The 26,717-nt window shown below is 39.7% G+C and overlaps 1 protein-coding gene and 1 long non-coding RNA gene across 5 annotated transcripts in view; one reads left to right on the top strand and one right to left on the bottom strand.

Annotated features, from left to right (window-relative positions):
* Positions 1 to 1,124: 1,124 nt before the first annotated feature.
* LOC148362883 (kinesin-like protein KIF21A) overlaps positions 1,125 to 26,717 on the bottom strand; it is a 45,724-nt gene continuing 20,131 nt past the window's right edge. Inside the window, exons 11-35 of one of the 4 annotated variants that reach the window (XM_088340466.1) lie at positions 26,237 to 26,440; positions 26,002 to 26,067; positions 24,643 to 24,730; positions 24,356 to 24,473; positions 24,073 to 24,261; positions 23,776 to 23,975; positions 23,349 to 23,456; positions 23,200 to 23,268; positions 22,981 to 23,123; positions 22,767 to 22,911; positions 21,292 to 21,486; positions 21,114 to 21,215; positions 19,072 to 19,237; positions 17,916 to 17,936; positions 16,542 to 16,599; positions 16,186 to 16,237; positions 15,106 to 15,275; positions 14,857 to 14,985; positions 12,878 to 13,014; positions 9,740 to 9,914; positions 8,438 to 8,602; positions 8,254 to 8,371; positions 6,367 to 6,537; positions 5,923 to 6,122; positions 1,125 to 4,856 (exon numbers count right to left, since the gene is read on the bottom strand). In XM_088340466.1, coding sequence (XP_088196592.1) covers positions 4,763 to 4,856; positions 5,923 to 6,122; positions 6,367 to 6,537; positions 8,254 to 8,371; positions 8,438 to 8,602; positions 9,740 to 9,914; positions 12,878 to 13,014; positions 14,857 to 14,985; positions 15,106 to 15,275; positions 16,186 to 16,237; positions 16,542 to 16,599; positions 17,916 to 17,936; positions 19,072 to 19,237; positions 21,114 to 21,215; positions 21,292 to 21,486; positions 22,767 to 22,911; positions 22,981 to 23,123; positions 23,200 to 23,268; positions 23,349 to 23,456; positions 23,776 to 23,975; positions 24,073 to 24,261; positions 24,356 to 24,473; positions 24,643 to 24,730; positions 26,002 to 26,067; positions 26,237 to 26,440 — 3,283 coding nt within the window. In that variant the 3' untranslated portion in view covers positions 1,125 to 4,762. The remainder of the gene's footprint in view (positions 4,857 to 5,922; positions 6,123 to 6,366; positions 6,538 to 8,253; positions 8,372 to 8,437; positions 8,603 to 9,739; positions 9,915 to 12,877; positions 13,015 to 14,856; positions 14,986 to 15,105; positions 15,276 to 16,185; positions 16,238 to 16,541; positions 16,600 to 17,915; positions 17,937 to 19,071; positions 19,238 to 21,113; positions 21,216 to 21,291; positions 21,487 to 22,766; positions 22,912 to 22,980; positions 23,124 to 23,199; positions 23,269 to 23,348; positions 23,457 to 23,775; positions 23,976 to 24,072; positions 24,262 to 24,355; positions 24,474 to 24,642; positions 24,731 to 26,001; positions 26,068 to 26,236; positions 26,441 to 26,717) is intronic. The other 3 variants (XM_088340467.1, XM_088340468.1, XM_088340469.1) reach the window with 3 other exon arrangements.
* LOC148362884 (uncharacterized) lies at positions 2,662 to 14,369 on the top strand. Its single transcript, XR_015850915.1, has 3 exons — positions 2,662 to 3,044; positions 8,446 to 8,626; positions 13,954 to 14,369. It is a non-coding gene; the product is annotated as an uncharacterized LOC148362884 (long non-coding RNA).

Here is a 26,717-nt window from a genome sequence, read left to right as displayed (position 1 = left end):
TGCTTGAAATAATTATTTAGTTTGAAATAGAATTTGTTTTTTACCAAGTTGACCAGCGGGAGGTGCTCAAGATTCCCCACCAGAATCAGTCTTTTTATTTAAAATCCTCTAAACATATTGTATTTTAGCATTAAATCATTGATTTTGCAGTTGACTGGTATCGATGATGATTGATCAATCCGAAAGAAAAACAGACACACAAGTAATGCTTCAAGGTTTCATTTCACAAAATATTATTCAGAAAGCAAGAAAATCAAATAAAAAAAAAATCAAAGGATATTGTTGACAAGAGAACTGGCAGTGATAAAAAGAGAGAACATTTCTGTAGTAGTTGAAAGTACTGATCAATAAGCGTGATTTTAATATAATCAATTTATCTAGAAGATCAGGAATTACTTCATAGCATGTTAGAATGATATAATTTATGCCTAGCACCAAAAGGTTTGTGGCAAAATCTGTTTCTTGGTTAACATTTGGCAAGAAACCCCTTGAAGAAAATCAAGATCTCTCTCACTCTCTCTTCCCCATGCAGACTCCATCGGCTGCTGCTTTTAGCCAATTGAGAGGGAGAGAAAGATCCACAGGCAATCCAAGCCTCATGGTTGGAGTGTGTCGGCATCTTCGTCAAGGGGCCAAGGCCTTCTTTGTCCGTATTGTCCAAGGGGGCAAAGGCCAGACAGGGCCCCTTTTTGGGCCGCCGTCCTTGAAAAAGAGAGAGCAGGCGTTTCCGCATTCACTTTTAAATGCTGAGGAGGTCATCGAGCTCCGCAGGCATGTCCCCGTGACCCAAGTTTCCTGTTGACGCTTTTCAAAACAAGGTTCTGCAATTGACTGATTGATAGGCGAATTTCATTCGGACACGCAACAAAATAAATCCCTGGTATGAATCATCTTATCATACAAGGGCACCCAATTTATCTTTTGATTCCAAACGAACATTCTGGGTGTTCAAAACTTTTTCATACAGCTGGAGAATCCGGTCACTTCCTGTAAATGAAGGATTTTTTGTGTATTTCCTTGCCCTCATGGAGGTTTAATTGTGCTCTGTGCAGCCCTTTGAGACTGTTTATCTAGAAAAAAAATGAGACTTCACCAGTGCAAAGAAGAAAACACAAGAGATCTGGTTTAGTTTTTTGCCAGATGGCGTTTATTCTTACTGGCCTCATCTGACATTAGAATAACTACGGAGGCAGCCATTGGAGAAATTGCCTTCTACGATTTCCAACGGGGAAAGAAGGTTCGAGCACATGCTCGACAGCGACGGGACCAAACTGCTAACAACAAAAAGTGGCTGTGAATTCATGAAACCAGGTCAGGGAGTATGAGAGAGCATTTGAGAAATAAATCATACCTGCTCTCACATATATTACACACAACTGTACTATCGTTTAGTCATAACCATGCACAACCACTACTATACTCTTTCATAGACTCTACTATACTCCCTCATACATTATACTATAATCTCCAAATTACACGTTTACTAGTGTACTCTCACACTACTATACTCCCACACACTCACTGTTAATCTCTCTCGCACTCCATGAAAATTGCCATAACTATAGTTTAATGATTGCCACACCTGTCAGTGTTGTTTTACTTCAAGTACTTTTGGTCACCATGGTGATGAACACTGAGCTATGTGTATATGTTAGACAGTTCAACATCAAACTGGAGTTGCTTCCAGTATAGAAGTATATGTGAAGGAGTATAGTAGTACGTTTGTGTGGCAGCATAGTAATGACTGTATAAGAGTATGGTAATAAGTGCAGGAGAGTAGTGTGCGTGTGTTGGAGTATAGTAACATGTGTAGGAGAGTACAGTAGCATGAGTGAGAGTAGTATGTGTTAAGAGAGTTTAGTGTGTGTGTATGTGAGTATAGTAATATGCCTGAGAGTATAGTAGTATGTGTGTGTGACAGCATAGTAATGACTGTATAACAGTTTGGTAATATTTGTAGGAGAGTAAAGTAGTGTGTGTGTGTGTGAGAGTTGGAGTATAGTATGTAAGAGATTGGTAGTATGTGTAGGAGAGTACATTAGCATGTGTGAGAGTAGTATGTGTTAAGAGATTAGTAGTGTGTGTATGTGAGTATAGTAATATGCCTGAGAGAGTATGGTAGTATGTGTTAGAGTTGTGTGTGTGTGTTACAGCATAGTATAGTGACAGTATAGTGAGTATAGTAGTGAGTGTTTGAGGGTATAGTAGAAATGTGGGGTAGTATAGTAGTGTGTATGAAAGTGTTGTAGAATGTTCGAGACAGTAAACCAGTATTTAGTATGTGTTAGAATTGTGTGTTATAGTATAGTGACAGTATAGTGAGTATAGTAGTGAGTGTTTGAGGGTATAATAGAAATGTGGGATAGTATAGTAGTGTGTATGAAAGTGTAGAATGTTTGAGACAGTATAGCAGTATTTCTGCATGGGTTTGACTGACTGCTTGAGAGTATAGTAGTGCATGCGTGAGAGCATGTTGGTATATTTGACAGCAATTATGATTTTCCTCTCAAACTGCCACTCATAAAGGAGCATGGGTGGTCCCCCCCCCCCCAAAAAAAACCTATAATTCGGGGGCGTAGAAACTGTCAAACATTCACAAATCTGAAGGCCTCTTCAATGGAAAAAAAAGACATGTGACATAAAATTGCGAGGGGAAGCTCTCTGATTAAAAACGAGCGCGTCAGCGTGAATGTGGGATACCTCGGCACGAGTGTAAGGTGGTCTCCATGACGATTGTAGGTGTAATGAGCATGGACCGTGCTGTGAACTAGCACGATACTTTTCCACGAAGGCGTGGAAATCAAGGAGCTCGCATAACATACATCCAAACACGTATGAACAAGTGAAAGGAGACACGTTGAACATGGAGCATATTTACGTATAAGAAATGAGCACAACATCCCATGATGGTGGCTTACATGACCATGTTGGAAACACACTTGGAGCACAACCGATGCTATAATATGTTCTTTTAGATAGTGTAGTGTGGATTATGTCAAATACAGATGATAAGCAAGAACATGTTATAGCGAACCATTGTAAAGGTAAGATCTTCGAGTCGGGCCTAAAATAGTAATCATTCTGTTTGGGTCGAGGTTCTCTCTCGCTGAATTTTTTTTTTAATTATCCTTACCCTTCCTGTGATGGAATGGAAGTATTGTTGACAACCACTAGATGTAGCTACTGCTATAAGAACGATGGCCACTGCTTGTTTACGGCAGTAGAAAAATGTAATGGAAATACAGTTGTATGCGATGCCGTGTTGGTTATCCTGTGTGTTCCGAAATAAACAAGCGTTAATCTTCCTCGATCTTGTGAATTCATGACACACTCGTCATTGATCCTTTTCTTTGTGGAGGATTCCGCCCGACGGATTCCGTGTCGCTGGGAGACAGGGTTGTTAAAAGCTCTCGAAGAATGTCCTCACGAATAAAATCTGAAAATTCGTGTTTGCTTCGAGTTTGGTCCCTAAATACAGTTAATTTGTCGGGCTCAGACTGGGCCGGGCTTTATTACCAACGGATACGGGTCAGGCTGGATTTTTTAGGCCTAGTCTTATCTCAAAGTGGTGAAAAGGATCCAGTGCGTTGCCCGATAAGATCCAGGTTTGATTCCTGTCGCATCCAATGTGATGCAACTGTAATCAGTGATATATTCTGATAGAGCAGAAGTAAATGGAAGGAGGTCTAGAGGAAGGCCGCGATTGACGTGGATGGATGGTGTTATGAGTGCATCGAAGGAAAGAGGTCTAAATTTAGTGGAAGCTATAGCCCTTGTTGGTGATAGGAAGGAGTGGAGAGGTGTTGTGAAAGGATAGTGGGATGTTTGGACACGTTCTAAAGGATGGGCAGGGAACCTGTATGATGCGGCAGGGGTAAACCAGTGAAAGCTGTCGGGCCCTGCAGTTCAACAGAAGAGTGTGTTCTGTTTTGTGTTTTTTTTGCCATTTTTTCGTTTTTTTAAATTTTCTTTGTTATTGTATGTGTTAGTCTTTCTGTCGGTCACCCCTCTTTAGGGATATGACCAAAATAGATAGATTCTAACAATCGATGCACAAATTTAGTACTTTTACTTGCTGTAGTTGTAATTCCATTTGCTTAATAGTCCTGTGCAACTTATATATAAAAGAAATATCACAGACCATAACAGAAACAAACAATGAGCACATAAGATGACAAATAAAATTAAAAACAAAAAGGTAAGCGTAGTGTGGATGATACGCATTACAAGCAAAGACATGTTATAGTGAACCATGGGAAAGCTAACGCACAGTAAGCGTGACCATATGAGTAGAAATGTAACACGGACCATGTATACAACGTGAAAAATCACATGTCAACATTCTGTGTTGTGAGCGTGGACAGGACATTTATAATGACAATGCACTTCCAAAAATACTCACTTACAAGATGAAAAATTGCATTAGGTGGCGACACACAATCAAGTAAGCCCCACCTCCCATAAATAACACACATCCAGCATCATTTGTCACATTTGAAACCATAGATAACAGAAAAATATACTTCCTAGTCATGGAAACCTAGAAGAGTTAGGGGTTTGATTACACTGGGTTGTTTAGACCGGCTAGCAACCCGACAACTTCCGACCAAGACTTTGAAGCAACGGCTATGGTGCGAAAAGCGCTAGCCAATAATCGCTTGAAAACACCCAACTGTGACGAGTTTGTAACACTTAGTTATGGTAGCATGCGCGGGGAATCAAAGTGCAGATAATAACAGGATCCAATCAGAGGATGCTGCATTCAGTTACTCGCCGACACCTCGTCCATTGCATTGTCGACCGCATCAAAAGTGCCGTCGGGTCCGCGTGAGCGCCAGATCTTCACTGTCCGGTCACTGAAAGTCAGAAAACATGCAGGATATAATAGAAATGGAGGTTACATTTTCTATACCAGTCCAAAGTATGTTGAAACATCACTCACAAATATTGGAAAATTAGGCTTGGATGAAAATAAAAACCTACGAATCTGCTATGGTTGCTCGCCATCACAGGCTACCATAGCTTGGTCTTAGTTGCTTTCTCGCTCGTGTACTTCACGTTAGCAGGCGGCATCACGGACGCTAGCGCCCTCGCGTTAGAGACTGGCGTCACGGACGCTAGTCCCCTCACGTTGGCGGCTGAGGTCACGGACGCTAGCCCCCTCGTGTTGGCAGCTGGCATCACGGACGCTAGCCCCCTCGCGTTAGCAACTGGCGTCACGGACGCTAGCTCCCCCGCATTGGTGGGTAGTTAGTATTATTGACTAGTGATATGAATGCTAGCTCGCTTGGCATTGCAGCTAGCATTAGCTGCTAGCGTCACGGACGCCAGCCCGCTAGCGTCACGGACGCCAGCCCGCTAGCGTCACGGACGCCAGCCCGCTAGCGTCACGGACGCCAGCCCGCTAGCGTCACGGACGCCAGCCCGCTAGCATTTTTAGAAAGCGCCAAGGACGCCAACATTTCCATCACTCATTTATCTTAATGTATTAATTTTAATCAACTAATTATGTTTATATTTATTTTAGCTAGGTTTGTCATTTCAGAAAAAAATATTGTGATTTTCACTTATTGAATCTAAAATGTAAGAAAATGCAAATCAAAACTTTTCATTCAACATCAAAGTAGGATATTAATTTGAATTTATTTCTGAATATTAATTAATTTATTTATTTATTCTCCGATTGATTAATAATTCATACAATTATTTAGTCGTTAATATTTCCAACACTTAAAAGAGAGGAAAATATTGTAATTTTAACTTATCACAATTAAAAGGAAATAGGTACAGATAAACATTTTAAATTAATATTTTTTCTTTAAAATAATTATGTCTCTAATATAATAATATGCCCTCTTTTTATTTCTTACCTAATTAAACAAAAACATGATGTATTGGGTTCCGATAAATCAATGGACTCACTCAGAGGCGGTGAACAAGTGGCTGGCGTTTGTGGCAATGCCGTTGATGGGACTGTCGTGTCCCTTGAGCTCGCCTAAGCCGGCCAGAGTGTCCATGTGCCACAGTTTGAGCACGCCTCCTCTGCAGCCACTCAAGAGGGCCGACGAGCCGGGCACCACTCCGAGGGCACACACCCAGTCGCGGTGGGCGTTGGGGACTTGCTGAGGAGGGAAGAGAGGAGTTCAAAATTGCAGTGAAAAAAAATGAAATAACTCACGTAGCATGCCGGAGACTTTTCTAAGCTAATCATCATGAAAACAATTGCTTTACAAAACATTTTTGGAAGGTAAGCTGGCAGGAACAAACTGCGTAGCCCCCGGATTTTTACCATTGTCATGCACAACGTTGTGGAGCAATCACATGTCAGAATTTCCTGACCCATGTACGCTAACAAGTAATGTGTACCTGCAGCAAGTCTTTTCGGTCTAGGTCCCACTTTTTGATGCCGTTGTCACGAGAGCCGCTGAAGAAGTAGTCGCCCTGGATCACCAAAGACTCGATCCCGTCATAATGAGGGGGCTCGAAATTGTGTGTGGGGCCGATGCTACCCAGGGAGCCTTCGGTCACGTCGAAGAGCTATACACACATATACATGGTATAAAGACATAACAAAAACCTCAATCAAAACCAGACTAAAACCTAATTAGATGATAGTCACAGGGCATTTCTACCTATTGAGTAGCATCTACGGTACACAAGATGGGACTAATGTGTCTTTTGGGACTGTGCATTTTAACTGGTGGGACAAAATCTGTAGCAAACTCAATTTCTGAGTGTTGCGGGCCTTTGCTTTGGCAAAATAATGCTAAGAAAAAAAGTAATTCAATGCTCGCGCTTGCAGTTTTCTGTTTGTGTAGCATGAAAATGTTGAAAGTAAGAAAAGGACAATTTCAAATACATTCCAAACAACCACCCAATTCCTCAAAATGAAAGAGTTTATTGGAGCTTGTCCAACAAATCCAGGTACTTGCACATACTATGAAAGCAGCTTAACAGAGGCTGCCATGATGATTTAAGCCAGAAGATGGCGTCAGAAAGTAGAAAATGTTCAAATTCCACAGAGCACCTTTGCACGTGTTGAGCATGCCCAAATGCAAATACAGCAGAGAATATATGAGATATGTTTATTTTCTTAATGACAAAACCACTGAAGTGAAGTCTTTGCATTTTATTAAAAATGCAGCAAATAAACAGTGGTACCTCTACTTCCGAATGTCGCTACATACGAAAGTTTTAGGTTATGAAGTATCGGAACTGGAAAATATTGCCTTTAATTACAAAGGTATTCCAGGATTCAAGGTAAAAAATACAGTACAGTACACGCTATTCGCTGCGCCCAGAGTTTCCCAGGCGTAAACAAATGGCTATTGCTTAAAATCTGCCTGGCAACGCAAAGCACATGTGTTTATCCAGCATGCTCTTCGTGTTAGCGTCAGAGTTTAGAGGAAGAGGCGTTACAATAGGAAGGCAGGGAGGACACAACCCAAATTAAAATAAAGACATTTTGGCAAAATTTCATGAAGTCTTGGAATTCGTGGAAAGGAATCACCCGGAAAAAGTGTTGACAAATCGGGCTATCGCTATGTCTGCCTCGTGCATCTATGACAGATTGTCAAAAACCGGCAAAAACAGCCGTCATTGGATCATTTTTTTAAGATACACGAGGCAAAAAAGTAAGTGATGCTTTTATTATTTCCTTTATTCATTGTTTGTTTTTTACATCATGTGTCTCTCGTCTTATGTTTATTGTGCCTTAATCCATTTTTCAAGATGTATTTTTTATATGTTCTGATACTCTTATGATTCATTAAAATAATAACATACTGCGCTTTTGCTGGGCTTGAAATTGATTACAGAGTTAACATTTAAACCGCGCCTCTACTTACGAAGTTTTCAGGTTATGAAGCTACTCTCCGAGCAAATTAGATTCGGAGGTAGTATATTATTTTTGGTATCTTCATTTTGGTTTTCAGGTAATATTCTACTTTATCTGGTTGAAACTGCACAATCCTATCAATCCATAAGTTTTAAAAGTAGAATTGTTTTATTGATTTGGGTCACGGCTTGTCATTAGAGTGGGGTGGTGGGTCCTGAAGTCAGACCAGCTAGGAACCCCTGTTTTAGTCTCTGAGAAAGACATATGGAGCATAAGTCTACCAGACCATTACTTATCGTTGAAGATAATATCCAACAAAGAGCGACATAAAAGAATGTCTTGTGGAATCACCGCTCTAAATACAACTTTGACTTGAACACATACACTGTTGTAGAAACACTAATGGTCTAACACACCTTAACATAGTGGTCTTTGGATCCGGTGATCACCAAGTCCTGATTGTTCCCTGAATGGTCCACAGTCAAACACATCACAGGACCTTGGTGACCAGTGAGTTTCCCAGTGGATGCAAACCTATGAAAAATATTTGATGACGGTCATTCTTACTTAGAAAAAGACTTATAGGATGGTGATCCTCACCTTCGTAGATCCCACACTCGGACCGAATTGCCAGCTGCTGCGTACAGGACAGTCCCACTGGGGTTCAATGCGATCTGGTTGATGAGGTTCTCACCGGCCGGGATGGTGACAGTCCGGCTGGGATTGGACGAGCAAACGTCGCCAACATTAACTTGACCGGAGGAACTGCAGAGACAAAGGGACTGTCAGGTAAGTGTTTTAGACAACATGATGAATGGGAGTACACAACCTTGTGCAGTGTGTATGTCAGTTCACTGTGGCCAATGATCGAAGAATTACTGCTGCACATTAGTTTGGAAAATTCATAGGCTTGAAATGATATGTGTAGCCCACCAGAACATAACATTGCCACCACGTCATGCTTTGTGTCTGTGTTTAGCTTAGTGGAATGGTCAAGAGTGGACCAATACATTGTTTGGGTAGACTTGACCTAATTTTCTTTGTTTTTATTAGTAACAACCCCCAAATCTACACTGCTTAGACCTGCCTTCACAAAACAACCCTGTAAAATCTAGTAACTATTTTGACTCCAACACAAACACAAAATTGTTTTCTTTAACCAATAAAATGCTTTATTTTAATTTAATCTCACCAAACTCTTTTTGTTTATTGTCCACAAAATTAGTCTCTACAGTTTAAAAAAACAACATACCTCCCTCTTAAAACGGGACTTTTTGCTTAAATCAATTATAAGTTGGGAAGTTTTGTATAAATGACGTAAAACCAAAAACATGTAACCTTTTTTAAAAAATGACACAAAATTAAGTCTGACTCATTTTGTGTAAAACCCATTAAAATCATCAAATATTTATAAAACAAATTTAAAAAATAGGGTATTATTTTACCATCCAACCTTCTGAAAACTGTAATTTTGTTTAAATACTGAACAGTGAATTATTTTGTGCAGAACAACCCACAGATTTGGATCAAATTGATCCGATTAATGGAGAATCCCTTTTTTGACCAACGTTGGTTATTTGGGACCAAAATGTGGAAAATACAAGTTGTCACTCAATGTGGCTCGCTGGAGTTAAATTTAGAAACAAAAACCTTGTGTAGTGACCCGATTACTTTACTAGAATTTTTAAAGATGGAGAAGAAACGTCTCCAAACATAAGACACATGATCTGGGACGGACAGTGAATACCTTATAATGTGAAATGCACACATAAAAAATCCAATGTTACTCCTTGAAGTCATAAGAGCCTATGTTTAGTTTATTGGAGGGCAAAAAATCACATCGCATAAGATTGAAAACCCGGAAAGACAATTTTATAGTGACCTCCTTCCATGCTCACTCACCATAGTGTGTGAATGCACTTAGCCGAGTCGCGGATGTCCCACACTTTAATATAAGATGTCGAGACGGAGAAAACCAAGCTTGAGCTGTAGCGCACTGACACCACGTTGTTGGGGTGTCCAGCCAGTGACATGATTTCCTGGCCCGTCACCAGGTTCCATACTTTGCAACTCCGGTCTGAAGGAAAAGAAGGATGCAGATTTTAGAGCAAGGATCTCAAACTCGCGTCCCCCAGGATGACAGTTTGAGGCCTCTGCCTTAATATGAAAGTTAAAAGGACAGAGTTTCTTTTTTGACAGCTGCAATGAGTTGTGCAACTTGCCTTCCAGATATCATTTCATCCATCCATTTGTCGTTTTAAGTTGTAGCTCTTACATAAAAATACATACTGGACTGTCTCAGAAAATTAGAATATTGTGATAAAGTTCTTTATTTTCTGTAATGCAATTAATAAAACAAAAATGTCATACATTCTGGATTCATTACACATCAACTGAACTATTTCAAGCCTTTTATTATTTGAATATTGCTGATTTTGGCTTACAGCTGAAAAAAACTCAAAAATCCTATCTCAAAATATTAGAATACTTCCTCAGACCAAGTAAAAAAATAATTTTATAACAGCAAAACTAAATCAAACATTTGAAAATGTCCATTGATGCACTCAGTACTTGGTTGGGAATCCTTTTGCACGGATTACTGCATCAATCCGGCGTGGCATGGAGGCAATCAGCCTGTGGCATTGCTGAGGTGTTATTGATGCCCAGGATGCTTCGATAGCGGCCTTCAGCTCATTTGCATTTGTAGGTCTGGTGTCTTTCATCTTCTTCTTAACTATACCCCACAAATTCTCAATGGGGTTCAGGTCAGGGGAATTAGCAGGCCAATCAAGGACAGTGATGCCATGGTCAGTGCACCAGTTACTGGTGGTTTTGGCACTGTGGGCAGGTGCCAGATCATGCTGGAAAATGAAATCCTCATCTCCATAGAGCTTTTCAGCAGATGGAAGCATGTAGTGCTCTAAAATCTCTTGGTACACAGTTGCATTTACTCTGGACTTGATGAAACACAGTGGACCAACACCAGCAGCTGACATGGCTCCCCAAACCATTGCTGACTGTGGGAATTTCACACTGGATTTCAAGCAACTTGGATTTTGCTCCTCTCCAGCCTTTCTCCAGACTCTGGCGCCTTGACTTCCAAATGAAATGCAAAACTTGCTTTCGTCTGAAAAGAGGACTTTGGACCACTATGCAACTGTCCAGTGCTTCTTCTCCATAGCCCAAGTCAGAAGCTTCTTCCGTTGTCTTGAGTTCAGAAGTGGCTTGACCATGGGAGTACGGCTATTGTAGCCCATTTCCCGGACACGTCTGTGAACTGTGGCTTTTGATACCTGGACTCCAGCTTCAGCACACTGTCTTTGAAGCTCCCCCAAATTCTGGAAGCGGCTCTTCTTCACAATTTTGTTAAGGCTGCGGTCATCTCTCTTGGTTGTGCAGCGTTTCCGGCCACATTTTTCCCTTCCAACAGACTTTTTGTGGATATGCTTTGAAACTGCACTCTGTGAACAGCCTGCTTCCTTGAGAAATTTCTTTTTGTGTCTTACCCTCCTGATGGAGGGTATCAATGATGGTCCTCTGGACAGCAGACAGATTAGCAGTCTTCCCCATACTTGTGATTTAGTTTACTGAACCAAGCTGAGTGTTTTTAAGGCTCAGGAAACCCTCGCAAGGTGTTTCGAGTTAATTAGATGATTCAGGTGATTAGTTGAATAGCCTACTTGTATACTTTTTCATGATATTCTAATATTTTGAGATGGGATTTTTGAGTTTTCTTAAACTGTAAGCCAAATTCAGCAATATTCAAATAATAAAAGGCTTGAAATAGTTCAGTTGATGTGTAATGAATCCAGAATGTATGACATTTTTGTTTTTTTAATTGCATTACAGAAAATAAAGAACTTTATCACAATATTCTAATTTTCTGAGACAGTCCAGTATATATATATATATATATATATATATATATATATACACATATAAAATAAGTAAAAACCTGTAGTGGTATTTCCCAAAAGAGATGCTTTTAATATTTCATCACCTGATAATAATAATGACAATAATAATAACAAATATTTAAAAGCACCTTTTTTAATACCGAAAGCCGATATACAAATAAAAACAGTGATATCATCCATATATCCATTATCTGCACCGCTTATCCTCAGTAGGGACGCGGGGGTGCTGGAGCCCATCCCAGCTATCTTCAGGCAGTAGGGAAGGGACACCCTGAATTGGTTGCCAGCCAGTTGCACGGCACACAGAGACAGACAACTAACTCGTCCATTCACACCTAGGGACAATTTGGACCGGCCAATTAAGCTGATATGCTTCTTTTTGAATATGGGAGGAAACCGGAGCACCCGGAGGAAACCCACGCAAGCACGGGGAGAACATGCAAACTCCACACAGGAAGGTTCGATCTCATGACCTCAGAACTATGCCGCACACGCGCTAACCAATGTGTCGCCGTGCTGCCCACAGTGATATCAATAAAAACAAAATGTGTCACTGTATTCCGTAGCTGAAAATAACTGCTAAAAAGCACAAGGAGGAATACAAACTACAGAGACTAAAAGTAAACATAAAGCATAATTTTTGTTTATCAATATTTTTGTTTATTATTCAAATCCATATTGTCGGTTAAGGGATTATTTTTTCAAATCACAAAGAGAAGCTTAACAATACAGTCAATTTAAGTCCAGCCCAAACGGATTATGGATTCATTTGATTGATCGTCACATTAATTCACAATCATTTTTATTTTTGGATCTTATTTATTATATATTTTTTAAAAAGATATTTAAGGAGAATGGAATGTTTTAGCAGTGTTTTTTGGGGTGGAAAACCTGATTTTGCCCAACCTTACTCAGACCCTAGCACCAGCAGTCCCCAAGAAAACTGAGTTTAAGACCACTATGTGAGAAAAAGGCATTGAGGGTCATCATTGCTAGCTTTTCAGGTGGTATTAAAGTTCATGGAACCACAATTTAACAGGAAGTGGACACCGAGTTATTTTCAGCTGTCATTAATTCACAAAAGGGTACTGAGGTGAGGTTTTCAATCAGCGCCAAAATTCACCTTTGGATCCGGTGAAAAGAAGGTCGTCGGTGCAGTCGACGCACAAGACGGCCTTGCTGTGCCCCTCGGCCACGTGGACGCACTGCAGGAGTGAGGACATGCGACTTTTGGTGGCTGGAACTGGGTGGATGACGCCCCTGGGGAATGGAGAAAAAAAATCTGTTCTCATCTCAGGCCAAAGACAAGTGTGAGCAACAAATCGATGAAGGTGTATGAAACAAACTCAGACACAGCCATGCAGCTCTGGGGAAAGTATGGATTTTTAGGAATGAAAAGTACAAAAGGGATGAAAAGGGAAAATGAATTGGATTAATTCGCTCCTGACTGCACCACAAACATTGTAATATTCTATCAATCTGGTTTATTCAATCAATTGAAAAAAATCATCACTGTACTTTAGAAGTTTTAATATGACGTCTTTGTTTTTATTTTGTTTGAAAACAAAGTCACAACACAGACGGGTTGTGTTGTTTATTATAACTCCCAAAACTTTGGTTTACAGTGAAAAAATATATATAATTAAAACATCAATGTGGTTTAACAAAAATAAAAAAAAATGCAATTTGATTGTGCAATTTTTGTTAATAAATGACCCTATTTTAAGATTGCGGCGCAACTCACAGCTCTTCAGCCAATTTTCTATTTATTACCGTTCTCTTGTCTATTTTGCTTTCTTTTCTGGACCTATATTTCCTGTTGATGATATCTGCGTATTAATTGTTTTTACAACATCCGTTGCAGCCTGGTCATCCTGGAAGGGGGATGACCTCATGTGTGGTCCCTTCTCAAGGTTTCTTCATTTTCCTGATGTTGAGGTTTTTGAGTTTTTCCTTGCCCTCATGTAGGTTTTAGATCAGGGGATAGTGTAATAATGGTCAGAAGCGAAAAATGCTGCAGCGAGAATTTTAACTAAGACAAGAAAGTTTGATCACATTACCTCGATTTTAGCTAACCTGCATTGGCTCCCGGTTAGCTTATGATGTGATTTTAAGGTTCTGTTGGTATTATACAAAATCATGCATGGACTTGCTCCCTCATATCTTTCAGATTGAATTTCCCTCTATGTTCTGTTCCAGAGCCTTCGTTTGAAAACGCTGGTCTACTACTGATCCCAAGAGCCAAGAAGAGATCCGCAGGTTCGAGAGCGTTCTCCACCCGGGCCGCGGAGCTGTGGAATGCTCTTCCCCCTGAGATTCGATCTGCAACCTCAGTGGAAATGTTTAAATCGAAGCTTAAAACACACTTCTACTCTATAGCATATGAATAATCTATATTTTATGTTGATAATATGTGTATCATTTGCCCTCATGTAGGTTTTTAGATGAGGGAATGGTGTCATAATAGTCTGTAGTAATAGGTGGCAATAGTCTTTGATCTCTTTATGATTAAGGGCTACACAAATAAACATGACTTGACTGGTCTGTGCAGTCCTTTGAGACTCCTTGTGATTAAGGGCATCAAAAATAAACATGACTTGACTTGAAACATGACTTCACCCAAATAAATAATTTGATAGATCTGAACTCTCCCTAAAATTATGTAATTCATTCATAATAACCTAAACGTTAGGTCACATTTATACTGTCAATAAAATAAAAATAAAAAAACATAAAAAATATGAATATTAGGTAAGACGGTGAATATTTCTGAATTTGAATTGTATAACACAATTTTAATTAATAATAAATTACACAACAGAGACAATGAATGATTTAGTAATTAGTCGTAAATTGAACTTACCCTTCACACAACATAAAATTGAAAATGTTTGGTTCCTTTAACGGGTAGATATTGGTGTCAAAATTTCAATAGCATGGTTACCGATGTCTCAAAATGATGAGAAGCAATCGAAATGAGGACAGAATTAGAAAAACAAGACGATTCAGTAGAGCTTGATCTATTTAGTGCCATGCTCCCTCAAAGCTGGAGTATATTAGTGGAGTTACAGCAGCCTTTCAGGTGTTGCTTTCGCTTCTTACTGTTTGATCTCCTTGAGCTTTGCCCTGTCGCTTGCCGCTTGGGCCTTGTCGTATGTCTTCCTGCGAGAAAGCGGCGACGGTGCCGGTGAAGCTCGCTTTTCTGTGGATGATGGCATTCTGGAGCACTGACTGATGGTTGGGTCCAAAAATATCATGGGATAAATGAATCGGAAAATAACTCAAAAAAAAAACGGGGGTGAAATGATAATGAGGAACATTCGTTGAAAGCGTGGACCGTTACCGACTTACACACTGAACATTTTGGAGGCGAAACCGGGAGAGAGCGCAGCAAAGTCGCCGGCGCCTCCATCTGGCGTCTCAGCGAGCGGTAGCATGGGACCAGAAAAGTCAGCCGTGTCTGGGGCAGCCTCGCTGTTGGCGTAAAGGAGCTCCATCTGAGTGGTGGTCCGCCGGCGAGCCTGCAAAGACGGAAAGGGAATCCATGATACGACTGTTTAAAAGTTTTGGGTCGCTCAGAAGCTATCTTTTATGTGGACAACATGAAACTAAGCAGAAATACACCCCATACATTATTATTGTGGTAAATGACTATTAGTTGCAAATGTCTGGTTTTAATAAGGTGTATAGAGGCCAATTTCCAGAAACAAGCACTCCCGTGTTCTCATGGCACATTGTGTTTCTTAATAGCACAAGGGTTTTCTAATTATCCATTAGCCTCCTAATGCAATTATGTTATGTTATAGACCTTCTTTTGAGATAGTCAAGTATATGGAGCACCATATTTGAGGATTTGATTCTACTCTCTCAATGGCCAGAAAAAGAGCAATTCCGTGTGAAACTCGACTGTCTATTCATCTTCTAAGAAATGAAGGCTTTTCCATGTGCGGAAATGCCAAGAAACTGAAAATCTCCTACAACAGTGTGAACTACTACCTTCACAGACCAGCAAAAATATGCTTCCAACCAGAATAGAAAGAGAAGTAGGAGGCGCAACCAAACAAGAGGACAAGTACATTAGAGTCTCTATTTGAGTCTTCAACTGGCAACCTTGTTAAATAGTAACCTTAAAACACCAGCGTCAACATCTATAGGGAAGAAGGGACTCAGAGATGCTGGCCTTCAAGGCAGAGTGGCAAAGAAAAAGTCACATCTGATTCCGGCCAATGGAAGAAGCGATTAATATGGGCAAAAGAACAAATCATTTAATAAATAAAAGTGTGTCTTTTTCATGAAAAACACAAAATTGTCTGGATGGACACAAATGTTTGAATGGTTGTGTATAGACATTTAACAGTATGGCTGTATTGTGTACGAAATTTATCTAGAAGAACAAACTAAAATGCATTAAAAAGTGCTACATTTAAATACCTTATTCCTTGACTTGTTGTCGCCACAGAACTTCATGAGATCTGGCACAGTGCTGCAAGTACAAAATCAAATAATCCAAATATTTAATTTATAGTTAATTGCATATCTAAAAATGCAACTCTAAACCCCCCATATACATTTTCTTTGTCATGTCAGTTTCAAGTTATTTTTTCATGATAATGTTGGTTAATGTTATTAACTTGAACGTAAGCATTACACTACCATTGCCTCCTCAAACGTTATTTGCAAAAATGACAACATTAAGCTATGTTTTTTCACCACTAACAGCCTAAACAGCTGACAACACAAAAAAGCAAGCAATCATTTATTAGTCAAAGAAATGGGAAGTAACTTACTTGCCCTCTGCAGACGGGCTGATGGCTGACTCGTCGCTGCTACTGTCGTCTCCGTTTTCTGTGGAAAAGGAAACCGCTGTTAAGAGATGCTGCAACAAGACAAAAACGTCAAAAGAGTCACTTAACAGTGGAACCTCCAAAGTAAAGCACACAACATTACTGGTTGAAAGTCATGTAATGAGACTTTATCCATGCCAAGTTAAGTATACACTTTGGAAATACATTTGCATGGCCATTTAACAGCTGCATATTGGTAAATGACAATTATGACACTGTAATTTGGGTCAATAAATGGGGTTATATCTTTTGCTAACTGTAATCTTTTCTTTTTAATTTTTTTAATCTTCTGTTACGAAACTTGATTGCTCCCAACAGTGTTAGATAAAAAAAAAAAAACTAGGATAATATATAAATGATCATCATATTTTCCGGTCTATAAGTCGTTTTGAATTCTGTGTAGCACCAACCAAAAATGCATAAATGGTAAGGAAAAAAACATGAAATGTGCACCAGAGTATAAGTCTCACCCCAGCCCTAACAATGAAAACAATTGAACAATTGTTCAGAAATGATTGTGTATAGAAAGAAAAGAAAAAAAAGTGAGCAAAAGCAAAAAATATAGATTTTTTTTCCACCGGTGGACGGTAATTCTTTTGTGGGTGGAATAAACGATGCCTATGTTTATAATTTAATGTCTTACTATAACATTTCTTTCTCAGTATTTCTTCACAGGGTGGATTATGTTTGATGAAAAAATAAAAGTAACCCTAACATTTAAAATAAATACTTAAAAAAATGAATGAAGAAACAAAAAAAAAATACATTGTCCCCAAAATCATCTGCCTCGCTTACCCATCTTAACTATGTTACTACAAAATACATGAATAAAAACATCCCTAACAAATAAAGAAAAAATAATTTTTGCCTCAATTCTAATGACTGTAACCTTTTTTTCCTGGATTCTTGGAAAAGCGAATAATGTTTTAACATGTTAAACGTTGGAGGTTCTACCGCAGTTTGCAGGTGAAGAAAATGGATTATGAGAAGGTGAAGGAGGAAGCCGGATGATGGCAGGCGATGTCGCTTCAACAGGAACACTTTCTTCACTGAGCTCAGCCAGAGAAAGACGGTTAAAGAAATCATTAGTTTTAACCTCCTGCGGGTGTTTGACCTACAGAGACGGTCACGTGATCCATTAATATTTCCTGTGTGTGTGAGTCTGTGTGTTAGCGAGTGCTAAAGCATGGAGGCTGCAGCGGGTGATGAGCTTTGAGGACGTTAAAAACTTGCTGCACCTCATGCACCTGTTCAAGTTAGTTCCATACAGTACACATGCACTCACAAAGCAGACTCCCATGATGTCGTTCAACTTACCGGCTGTTACGTTACCTAGCTCTGCCAGTACACCACAACACAAAAGGAAACCGTGGAAACAGAAAATACACACACACAAATAAATGGACAAATCAAATACACGGGTGGAAAAAAAGAAAAGTGAAGAAACGGAGGACATTTGAAGCTGCATCCTGCTGAACACACCCTGGTAGATTTTTGGGATAAAAGTATCAAGAGATCTGTTCCGAAGATCCAAATTTTTGGGCTAGTAAATTTGTGTACAGTAATCCTTTCTGTATCGTGGTTTACTTATTGCAGATTCGTTACTTCGCTAATTTTTATCGTGCATTGGGTTCTGTATTCTGATGGGCTTAACAGTTGCCCCGCCCCTTTTCTGCCTGGGTCTACTAGTGTGTCAGTAACGTTGCGGTCTGAGCTGTACACGTACGTAAAACAGCTTGACAAACCCATTGACGTGGGTGCTTTTTTTTTTTTTCTCTAAATGCTCATGTCAACAAAACACTCTGGACTGAAAACGTGCAGGCACAGGAAGATGCTTCCTTATATCGCAAACAAAGTTGGACTTCTTGACCCGCTAAACTTCCAAGAAAGCTTCAACCAGCGGCTCTAGAGCTGCATGTGGGTCTTTGGCGCTCGTTTGACTCACTAGCGATTTTTAAAATGTTAAATATATGGTTTCCATAGAAGGAAAAAGTACACTACTTTTTTTTGCTTGAAACTGTACATTGGGTTTGTTTTTTTGGTTCCAATGTAGAATAGAGTATTAATAAATAAATAATGACATGTGCCCTGCAACTGGATGGCAACCAGTTCAGGGTGTCCCCTGCCCACTGCCCAAAGATGGCTAGGATGTGCTCAAGGACGCTATCCTCTTCCACCAGCCCACCCCACGACCCTTGTGAAGATAAGCGGAGCAGAAAATGGATGGATGGATAAAGACATGTTTCTTCTTGACCGGTTTAAGTCTTTGGAACTCAACTCCCCTGAAAAACGGGGGATTACTGTACTTACTTTAGAATTATTCCAAATTCCAAGCTTCATTAAAGGTTGTTTTCTTCAATTATTTTGCTCAAAAATTCTCGTGTATTCAGCAGCAAGCACTTGAACAAGTCATGCAACAGACACTCTTTCTACACGTATCGGAAAGGGCAACATTCAAAATGTCGGTGTCTACCTTGCAGGGCGTTGCCGAGCAGCGCATCCAGTTCCGGGTTGAACTCTGCCTTCTCCTTTAGCATGTGGAACAGCAGCTGGTTCTGAGTAGCACTAGTGATCTCAGTCTGCTTCAGGCGGCCCTCCATCACTTTCACCTGGGACTCTTTCTGGGCCGCCTGTAGCCCCTAAATAACAACCACAGATATTGATTTGAAAGTCTTGCAACACTGTGGCTAAAAGTTTAGATGTCTCCTTTGATTACAATGTGGTGAACATTGTTCACAACGAGATTAGACGTGGGGGCACAAAGAAATACACGTAATAAAAGACTTTACTATTCTTCTGCATCGCATTATTTATACTATTACCATAATTAATATTATCATAAGTTATCACAATTTTTTTTCTAACCACTATGTTTCATTTTTTTTGCCTATTTATCCTGATAGTCTTTTATCTTTTTCACTTCAAAGTCTCTATATTACATGTTTTACCCTGGAGTGCCAGGTCTAATCTCGTTGCATATAATGATTCACAACGTTGACATGAATGACAATAAAGACAATAAATACATTTTAATTCAAATATAAAATAAAATAAAAAAGGATTGTTAGGAAAAATGGGCAAATATTTACAAGATAGTGCTTCGAAACTGGATTTGAGGGAGCATGGCACTAAGTTGTAAGTGCATCAGCACAATAGTGCGATGAAAAACAGTGAAAATGGCCTTAGCAGAAACATATTTCCAAAATAGAATAACTCATGCCTCTATACATGAGCAAGATATACCGTACATTCCATACTACAAGCTGGTCAATTTTGTTTCAGTTTAAACACTGCAAGTTTAAATACGGTGTGGATTATTCTTTTTTTTTGGCCGGAACAACATTTAGCAGAGCAACATTAGGAAAAAAACTGAGCTGCTCTTTTTCACAATGCACAATACAAAACACTGTGGTGACATCTGGGAGCATTTATGACCCTTTTTGAGTGAAATTAGTCTATGTTTTTGCAAACATTTTTCATATAATATATGTACGTACTCACAATGTTTCCGTAGTGCAGTGGTTAGCACATTCGCCTAAAACGGGAAAAGTTTCACAGTTCGAGACCGTGTGGAAACATATGTTGTCCTGGAGAGGGATGGGCGCCACCACGCTGTACTGACACACCACAGGAAATGGTGCCCGTACGACCCTAGTGGTTAAGGGATCCGACACCCTAACCAACTCACAATATTTAAACTATATCAAGTCCTCAATGTATACATCCTAATTGAACAAGGGGTGGAAGTTTTTCTCGTAAACACTAACTCCTCCATACGTATCAATGATGGGTTGTTGAAGTTTTCTCTGATGCTTAAGGACCGATAACAAGCAAATGCAATTGGATACATTACCATGGCAACCACCAATGACAACACAAAAAGACACGTCTGAGTTGCGATCTGGCACTATTCTCCACAGTATTGTTGCCCTGGCACTGTCATCTAGAAATAAAGGATTTACATTTTACGTGACACACTCCTCATTCACATTTTCCTTTAGTGCAGTGGTAAATATGTACTTGTCTTTGTAATCGCCACCTTGAATGGTCACGTAGTCCCAAAATCACGTGACGTAAACAACTCTGAGGTGAACTGTAAACGAAGCAGCTGAAAACGGCTCGGGTGTGTGGGGGCACGGCGCCGTTGGCCTTTTTCAAAGGCTTTAATGCCAAATTTCCCACATGGTTGGCGCCAGGTGAGCACTGGGCTTATAAATTAGGAAATGGACACGGATAAGTTTATTTTTATGCCTGTGACTTCAAAGCTGAGGCAACATTTACAAAGACAAAATTTAATTTTGTTCCTAAATTTCAGCATGTGACTTTTAATCAGGTGTGTTCTGTAGTCCGGAATTTACGGTATATATTTTCTAACTCTTGCACGCTTGTCGACTTTGATGTCCGTGGGGAAACAAACTGTCTCTCAGCCTGTTGCCCCTTGTTTTAATGGAACTGTAGCATTTGCCAGAGGGCGGTAGTAAGAAAAATGTACTTAATTTGCTTGACATTCCCTACCTTGTTTATAGCCATGGACATAAAATGATCCAGCAGGAAACGAGCCTCGGCCAGAGTGCAAGAACTAATCACAGCAGAGACGTCCACGGTGTCGCCTTCCTCCTAGACAGACACCAACAAGAAGCCTTATGAGCAACACATCACAACAACTGATCATCCGTCAAATTATTTTCCTCACCTTGGTCTCTTCCATCTGCATAATGTTGGCTTGACAGTCTGCAATGCTGTCGTTAACGTAATCAATGTTGGCAGCCAACGCGTCTACTTCCTCGTTGAGTGGCAGCGCCATTTTCTCTGCTTCGGATCTGTCCCGAGCCAGTCGCTCTCGCTTTTTCACCACCTTTTCTTTGCGCTTTGTGAGCTCCTCCCGTTGCTACGTAAACAAGATACTACGATGATGTAACAGCAGATGTGACCATATGAAGAATTAAAGAGCATGTTTCCCAAGCAGCCATTTCAAGTGAAATAAAAAATGGAATATTCTTAAAAAATAAATCCAATTACACTTGTTAAACTGGATGATGTCCACCTTTAGCTTCCTTTTACCCAAACATAAGAACTATTGAGAAAAATAATGACTTGTCTTTATAAATGTTTCCCTAAAAATCAATGTTACTGTTGGACACTCACTAATTTACAAGACTTATCATTTTCAAGAAAAGTATGAATCAATCATTCAATACGTTATATTTTTTTAAAAAAGGACTCTTATTTTGATATATTTTTAGTGTCGCACGCTAAGAAAAACTATCATTATAAAGGGATATTTAAGAAAAGAAAATTACAAACATCCTTTTTTCCAGTAATTTAGAAAAGAAAGCCATCCATCCATCCATTATCTGAACCGCTTATCCTCACTAGGGTCGCAGAGGCTGCTGGAGCCTATCTGGGCTATCTTCGGGCAGTGGGCAGGGGATACCCTGAACAGGTTGCCAGCCAGTCGCAGGGCACACAGAGACAGACAACTCACTCGCTCATTTGCACCTAGGGACAATTTGAACCAGCCAATTAACCAGACATGCATGTTTTTGAGAATGTGGGAGGAAACCGGAGTGCCCGGAGGAAACCCACGCAAGCACGGGAAGAAAATGCAAACTCCACACAGGCAGGCTGCGGTAGCTGGACTTGAACCCTGAACCTCTGCAAGTGCTAACCACCCAGCCGCCGTGACGCTAAAAGAAAGCCAATCCCATGTAAAAACAAAAAACAAAAAAAACAACAACTATAAAACATATTGTTATGGAAAAATATATTACTTTTGCCTGTTGGCTAAATAGTGTATAAATCTCTCTACAGTATTCCACTTCTGTATTCCTTTTTTAAAGAAATTATTCATTATAAAAAGATTATTACGGTAATTAATAATTATGCTTTTAAGAAAATAGTACTGGTAACATTAGTATTAAATAATAAAAATATATATTTTTTATTTTTTTCAACTAATTGGAAAGACTAAAAAAAAATACCACCACCCCCTAAACTCATCGTGTTGTTTCAAAAGAAGATCAGGCTTCAATATGCAGACATGTTTTTTTTTCCACTTTCAGTGCCCTATTATAAATTGCTATTCGTCACCTCTAATCTTATGTAGGCATCAATATATGTTCAAAGCGAATTAACGCTTTAATTATCATTTTTTAAGCAGAAACCTACTTTGAGTAGGCGATTCATATCATTCTCCATGTTGGAGATGGTCATCCTTTGCATGATGACATCAGAGACACGCCGTTCCAAAGATTGCCACTTGTTTCGGGCCATCCGGGTGGAGTAAAGACCACCGATACGCCTGGGGGAAGACCTAAAACCAATTCATACAACCGATTGAACGTCTTTTACAATTAAACCTGTATCGTAAATGAAGCTTTACCTGGTGCCGTTATGAGTACTGTTTGCAGAGTATAAACGTCCAGAAGGGGGGCGGTAGGACGAGTCCTGGGTGGGGTCTGGAAGGTTGATCTTCCGAATAACTTTCCCTGAGGTAGGCCGCGCCTGCCTTCTCAGAGCTGTCACCTGAACACACACGGGGTGGATGGTTGAAGGCACCGCGCCAGTAAGGGAAGAACGGCATCTATGGACTATAACCCACTTCCTCGGTCTTCCTCCTGAGGATAAGCTCCTGCTGCCTCTTCTGAGCCTCCAAGAGCTTTAATTGGTGCTGTGGACAAGGACAAAAAAGGCAAAGGACATTAATCAATGGTTCACCTGGAGAGGAAGATGACCATGTGGGTGACTGACCTCTTGCTTGCGCTGATCCTTCTTCAAGGAGGCGATCTCCCGGTTCCGCCGGGACTCGTTCATGCGGTTCTTCTCCTGCTGCTCCTTCATTTGCTTCATGAGGCGAACCTGAATGAAACATAGAATATAAAAGTCATATCTAAAGCCCTTTGAACTGCTCACATACAGACACTATATAAAACATATCTGCAATACAAGTTTTATTTTATAACAATATGAAAATGTTCTTGTGCCTAAGCGGACTTGAGGTGTTTCTGTTAGGAGTTAAGCATATACCAAACCTACCTAAAAAAATCTTGTCAGGCAAAAATTGAAAGTTGACACCCAGAGACGAGAATTCTTGTCATAGAATTTTTCTCAGTGGGAAAGTCTTGCTTAAATCAAGCATTTGACTCCCTTTTAAGGTTGTTCCTTCACCCAGAACTACCTTGGTCTTCTTCATTTCAGCCACGTCCATCTGGAGCTTGCGTAGCTGCTTTTCATACTGCGACTGGTTTCTAAGCAGACGGGCGTGCTCCTTCTGGGCCGACTGGAGCTTCTGCAGCTCCTTGTTCATCACGGTCAGCTTTTTCTCATACTCTGTCTTGATTTTGCGAGCTTTGTCATCTGAGCCACTTTCGACTGTGCCTGAGGAGATACGCATTGGTTTGCAACGAAGTACGGATATACTGATCAATCACCATGGGTGAAATCGAACACTCATTTTTGTACAACAGGAACGTACTCATATTCTGGAGAACGCGATCTCGCTCCAACTGCGTGTCACGGATCTTGCACTGCAGCATCATCAGTTTCTGCTCGTACTGCTGCTTGAGGGTGTGAAGCCGACGCTGGCTGTTCTCCAGCTCGTCGATCAACTTCTGCTTGATGGCGATCTCGCATGTGATGTTTGCCAAGTCCGCCTGAAAGTTCTCTGTCAAATTTAAGCAATGTGAAAATCTACCCTCGCTAGTCAATATACAAAAGAAGCACATATGTTATAGGGCAACATGCTAGGTTCTTCGTACCTTTTTCATCCGACTCAGAGTCAGATTCTTCTGAACTATCCTCCACCTCTATATCCTCGTCCTCCTCTTCATCCTCTTCTTCTTCTTCATCATCGTGGTCGCTGCCATCCTGCCCTTCCTACCAGGTGATTTGTTGACAAGGGTTTAAAAGATGTATTCCAGATTGTTCAACGATTCTTAGTTACTTTTGCATTTTGAAATGAAGATCATTAAGTCAACAATGAAAAGTGTAATCAGTAATTATTGAAAAATGTGTTTTTAAAAAAACACACAGTGAAGGGTCTCACCATGTCGGCATCATCACTAGTGTGCTCAATGTTCTCCTTGTTGCTGCTCTTCTCCTGCTCATTGTCGGGAATGTCATCCTTGCAAACACTAAAAGATAGAACCAAGCATGTGATTTTATTTTAATGGCTGATTTTCTTATCACACACACACAAAAGCTGTCATTACAGGAGATGTGATTTAGCATATAACAAGCTTTTGCTTCCATTGTTTCAGCAATGTTTCAAATGTTAACACCGGCCACTGGACAGATGAATGGGCCACATTTTTAGGTACATACACTTCTGCCTTAACAATTACAATGCTCGCAGTTTATGTGACAATTCACTGTAAAGGCAGCTTGTTAACGAGAGACAAACTTAACAGATCTATATACGGTGTAAAAAACGCTAACGTGCCTCTTTTAATGACAAAATGAAACATGTTAAAGCACCTGGTGCAATTACGCAGCACAATGAGAGAATGTATGCTCAAAATCTATATTAAATATAGATTATATGTACTGTCGAAAAATATAAATCAGGTCAAAAAATATTAGGAATAGAAATTAGGTAAATATTATTAGTATTTGGATTTTAAAAGTCAAAATATATTAAATATAAATAAATAAAATACTAAAAAATAAATAATACCTTCACATAGACTCAAACAAAAACAAATAACGGAAAACACATGATAGAAAACAATATAGTGAAGGTATTAAAACAAACAAAAACAATGTAGACCAGACATCAAACCATTTATGATATCCTTAAAGGATGTCTAACCACTACAAACAAATTATTTTTAGGACCAAAATGATAATAATTATCAGTAAATTCCCCAATTATAAAGGGCAGAACATATAAACTATGTTAACGATGTTTAGGGGTCAAAATATATTATGCGTGCTTGCAAATTCAACCACGTGTAAAGCAGAAAGGTTCGAAATATGTCAAAAAATAAATACAACACAAAGGCACAGGAACTAAAAATGTATACAGTACACAAATATCCAAAGGTTATGTGGATATTCGTGTATCGGTTCTCATGGGTATGCATGTTTAGCACAGGAGTTGTTTGCTATTCGTAAATAAGACAGCATTTCATTCAAACTATTGTTAAAACAAAGAAAAAAGATGCAAACTAGGAGAAAAAAAATCTTCCCAAAAAGTTTACCAACATTATTTCAGATGTTTTGAAGATGATTTACAAGCGTCAGCAACACAATATGATATCCTTTATGAATTCAAATGAATATCTGAAAGACAAGCAGCAATGATAGCTATAAGCATGACTGAGGTTTGTGTTTTGCGGTTACAATGAAGGTGAGCTCAAAAGTGAGCTGGATAGCGACAGCAGGAGGTTGGAAGCGAACAAACCTGACGACAACCTCATCCTCCACATCATCCTCCCCATTCTCTTGCTCCTCCAACAGGTGCTGCAGTCTTCGCAGGAGTCAGCGAAGGTTTAAACAAGAAATTTAGACATATGAGGAGAGGGAGGAAGGATGAGAGAAAATCTCCCCATTGTCAGAAACTCTAGAGTTCACCTTAAGTGAACAGCATCTATTATCTGAAACTGTTATCCTCACACTTAGACATTTAAACCTTTTACCTTTTCTTCTTCTTTTTCTCTCGCTTTTTCAGCTTTTCCAGGTCCTTCTTGGCCATCTCGATAATGTCAGACGTCTCCTTCTCGGGGACGGAAGAGGATGATGAGAAGGAGCCAGGCCCGCCATAGAAGGTCTGGCGGCTGGAGGCACGAGAGAGGCTCTTGCGCAGGCTCTCGTTCACTGACTCGCTCTCTAGAAGCTTTGCCCTAAGGACCAAAATAGTTTGAACTGTTGCACATTCTCCATTTCCATATTTCCAATAAATATTACAATATTTGAAGGCTGCATAATACACATTTGTTATTGTAATGTACAAAATATGAATTGCAACCGGTTTAGTTTTTAGTTTGCATATGTTTTCTAAATCTTGCAGAAAATGTGCCTTCTTTCTTCATAGACAACCAAAGTCAATTCTTTCTGCCACAAAAAACTAGTCATGTAGAAAAAAAAACTTTTTCTACTAGAAATAAATTGTCCGAAATT

This window comes from Urocampus carinirostris, chromosome 7 (assembly GCF_059441175.1).
Source record: "Urocampus carinirostris isolate Australia breed hairy pipefish chromosome 7, RoL_Ucar_1.0, whole genome shotgun sequence".
Lineage (NCBI taxonomy): Eukaryota > Metazoa > Chordata > Actinopteri > Syngnathiformes > Syngnathidae > Urocampus > Urocampus carinirostris.
Note: the sequence above shows the minus strand (reverse complement) of the source record. Positions and strands in the feature narration are given on the sequence as shown.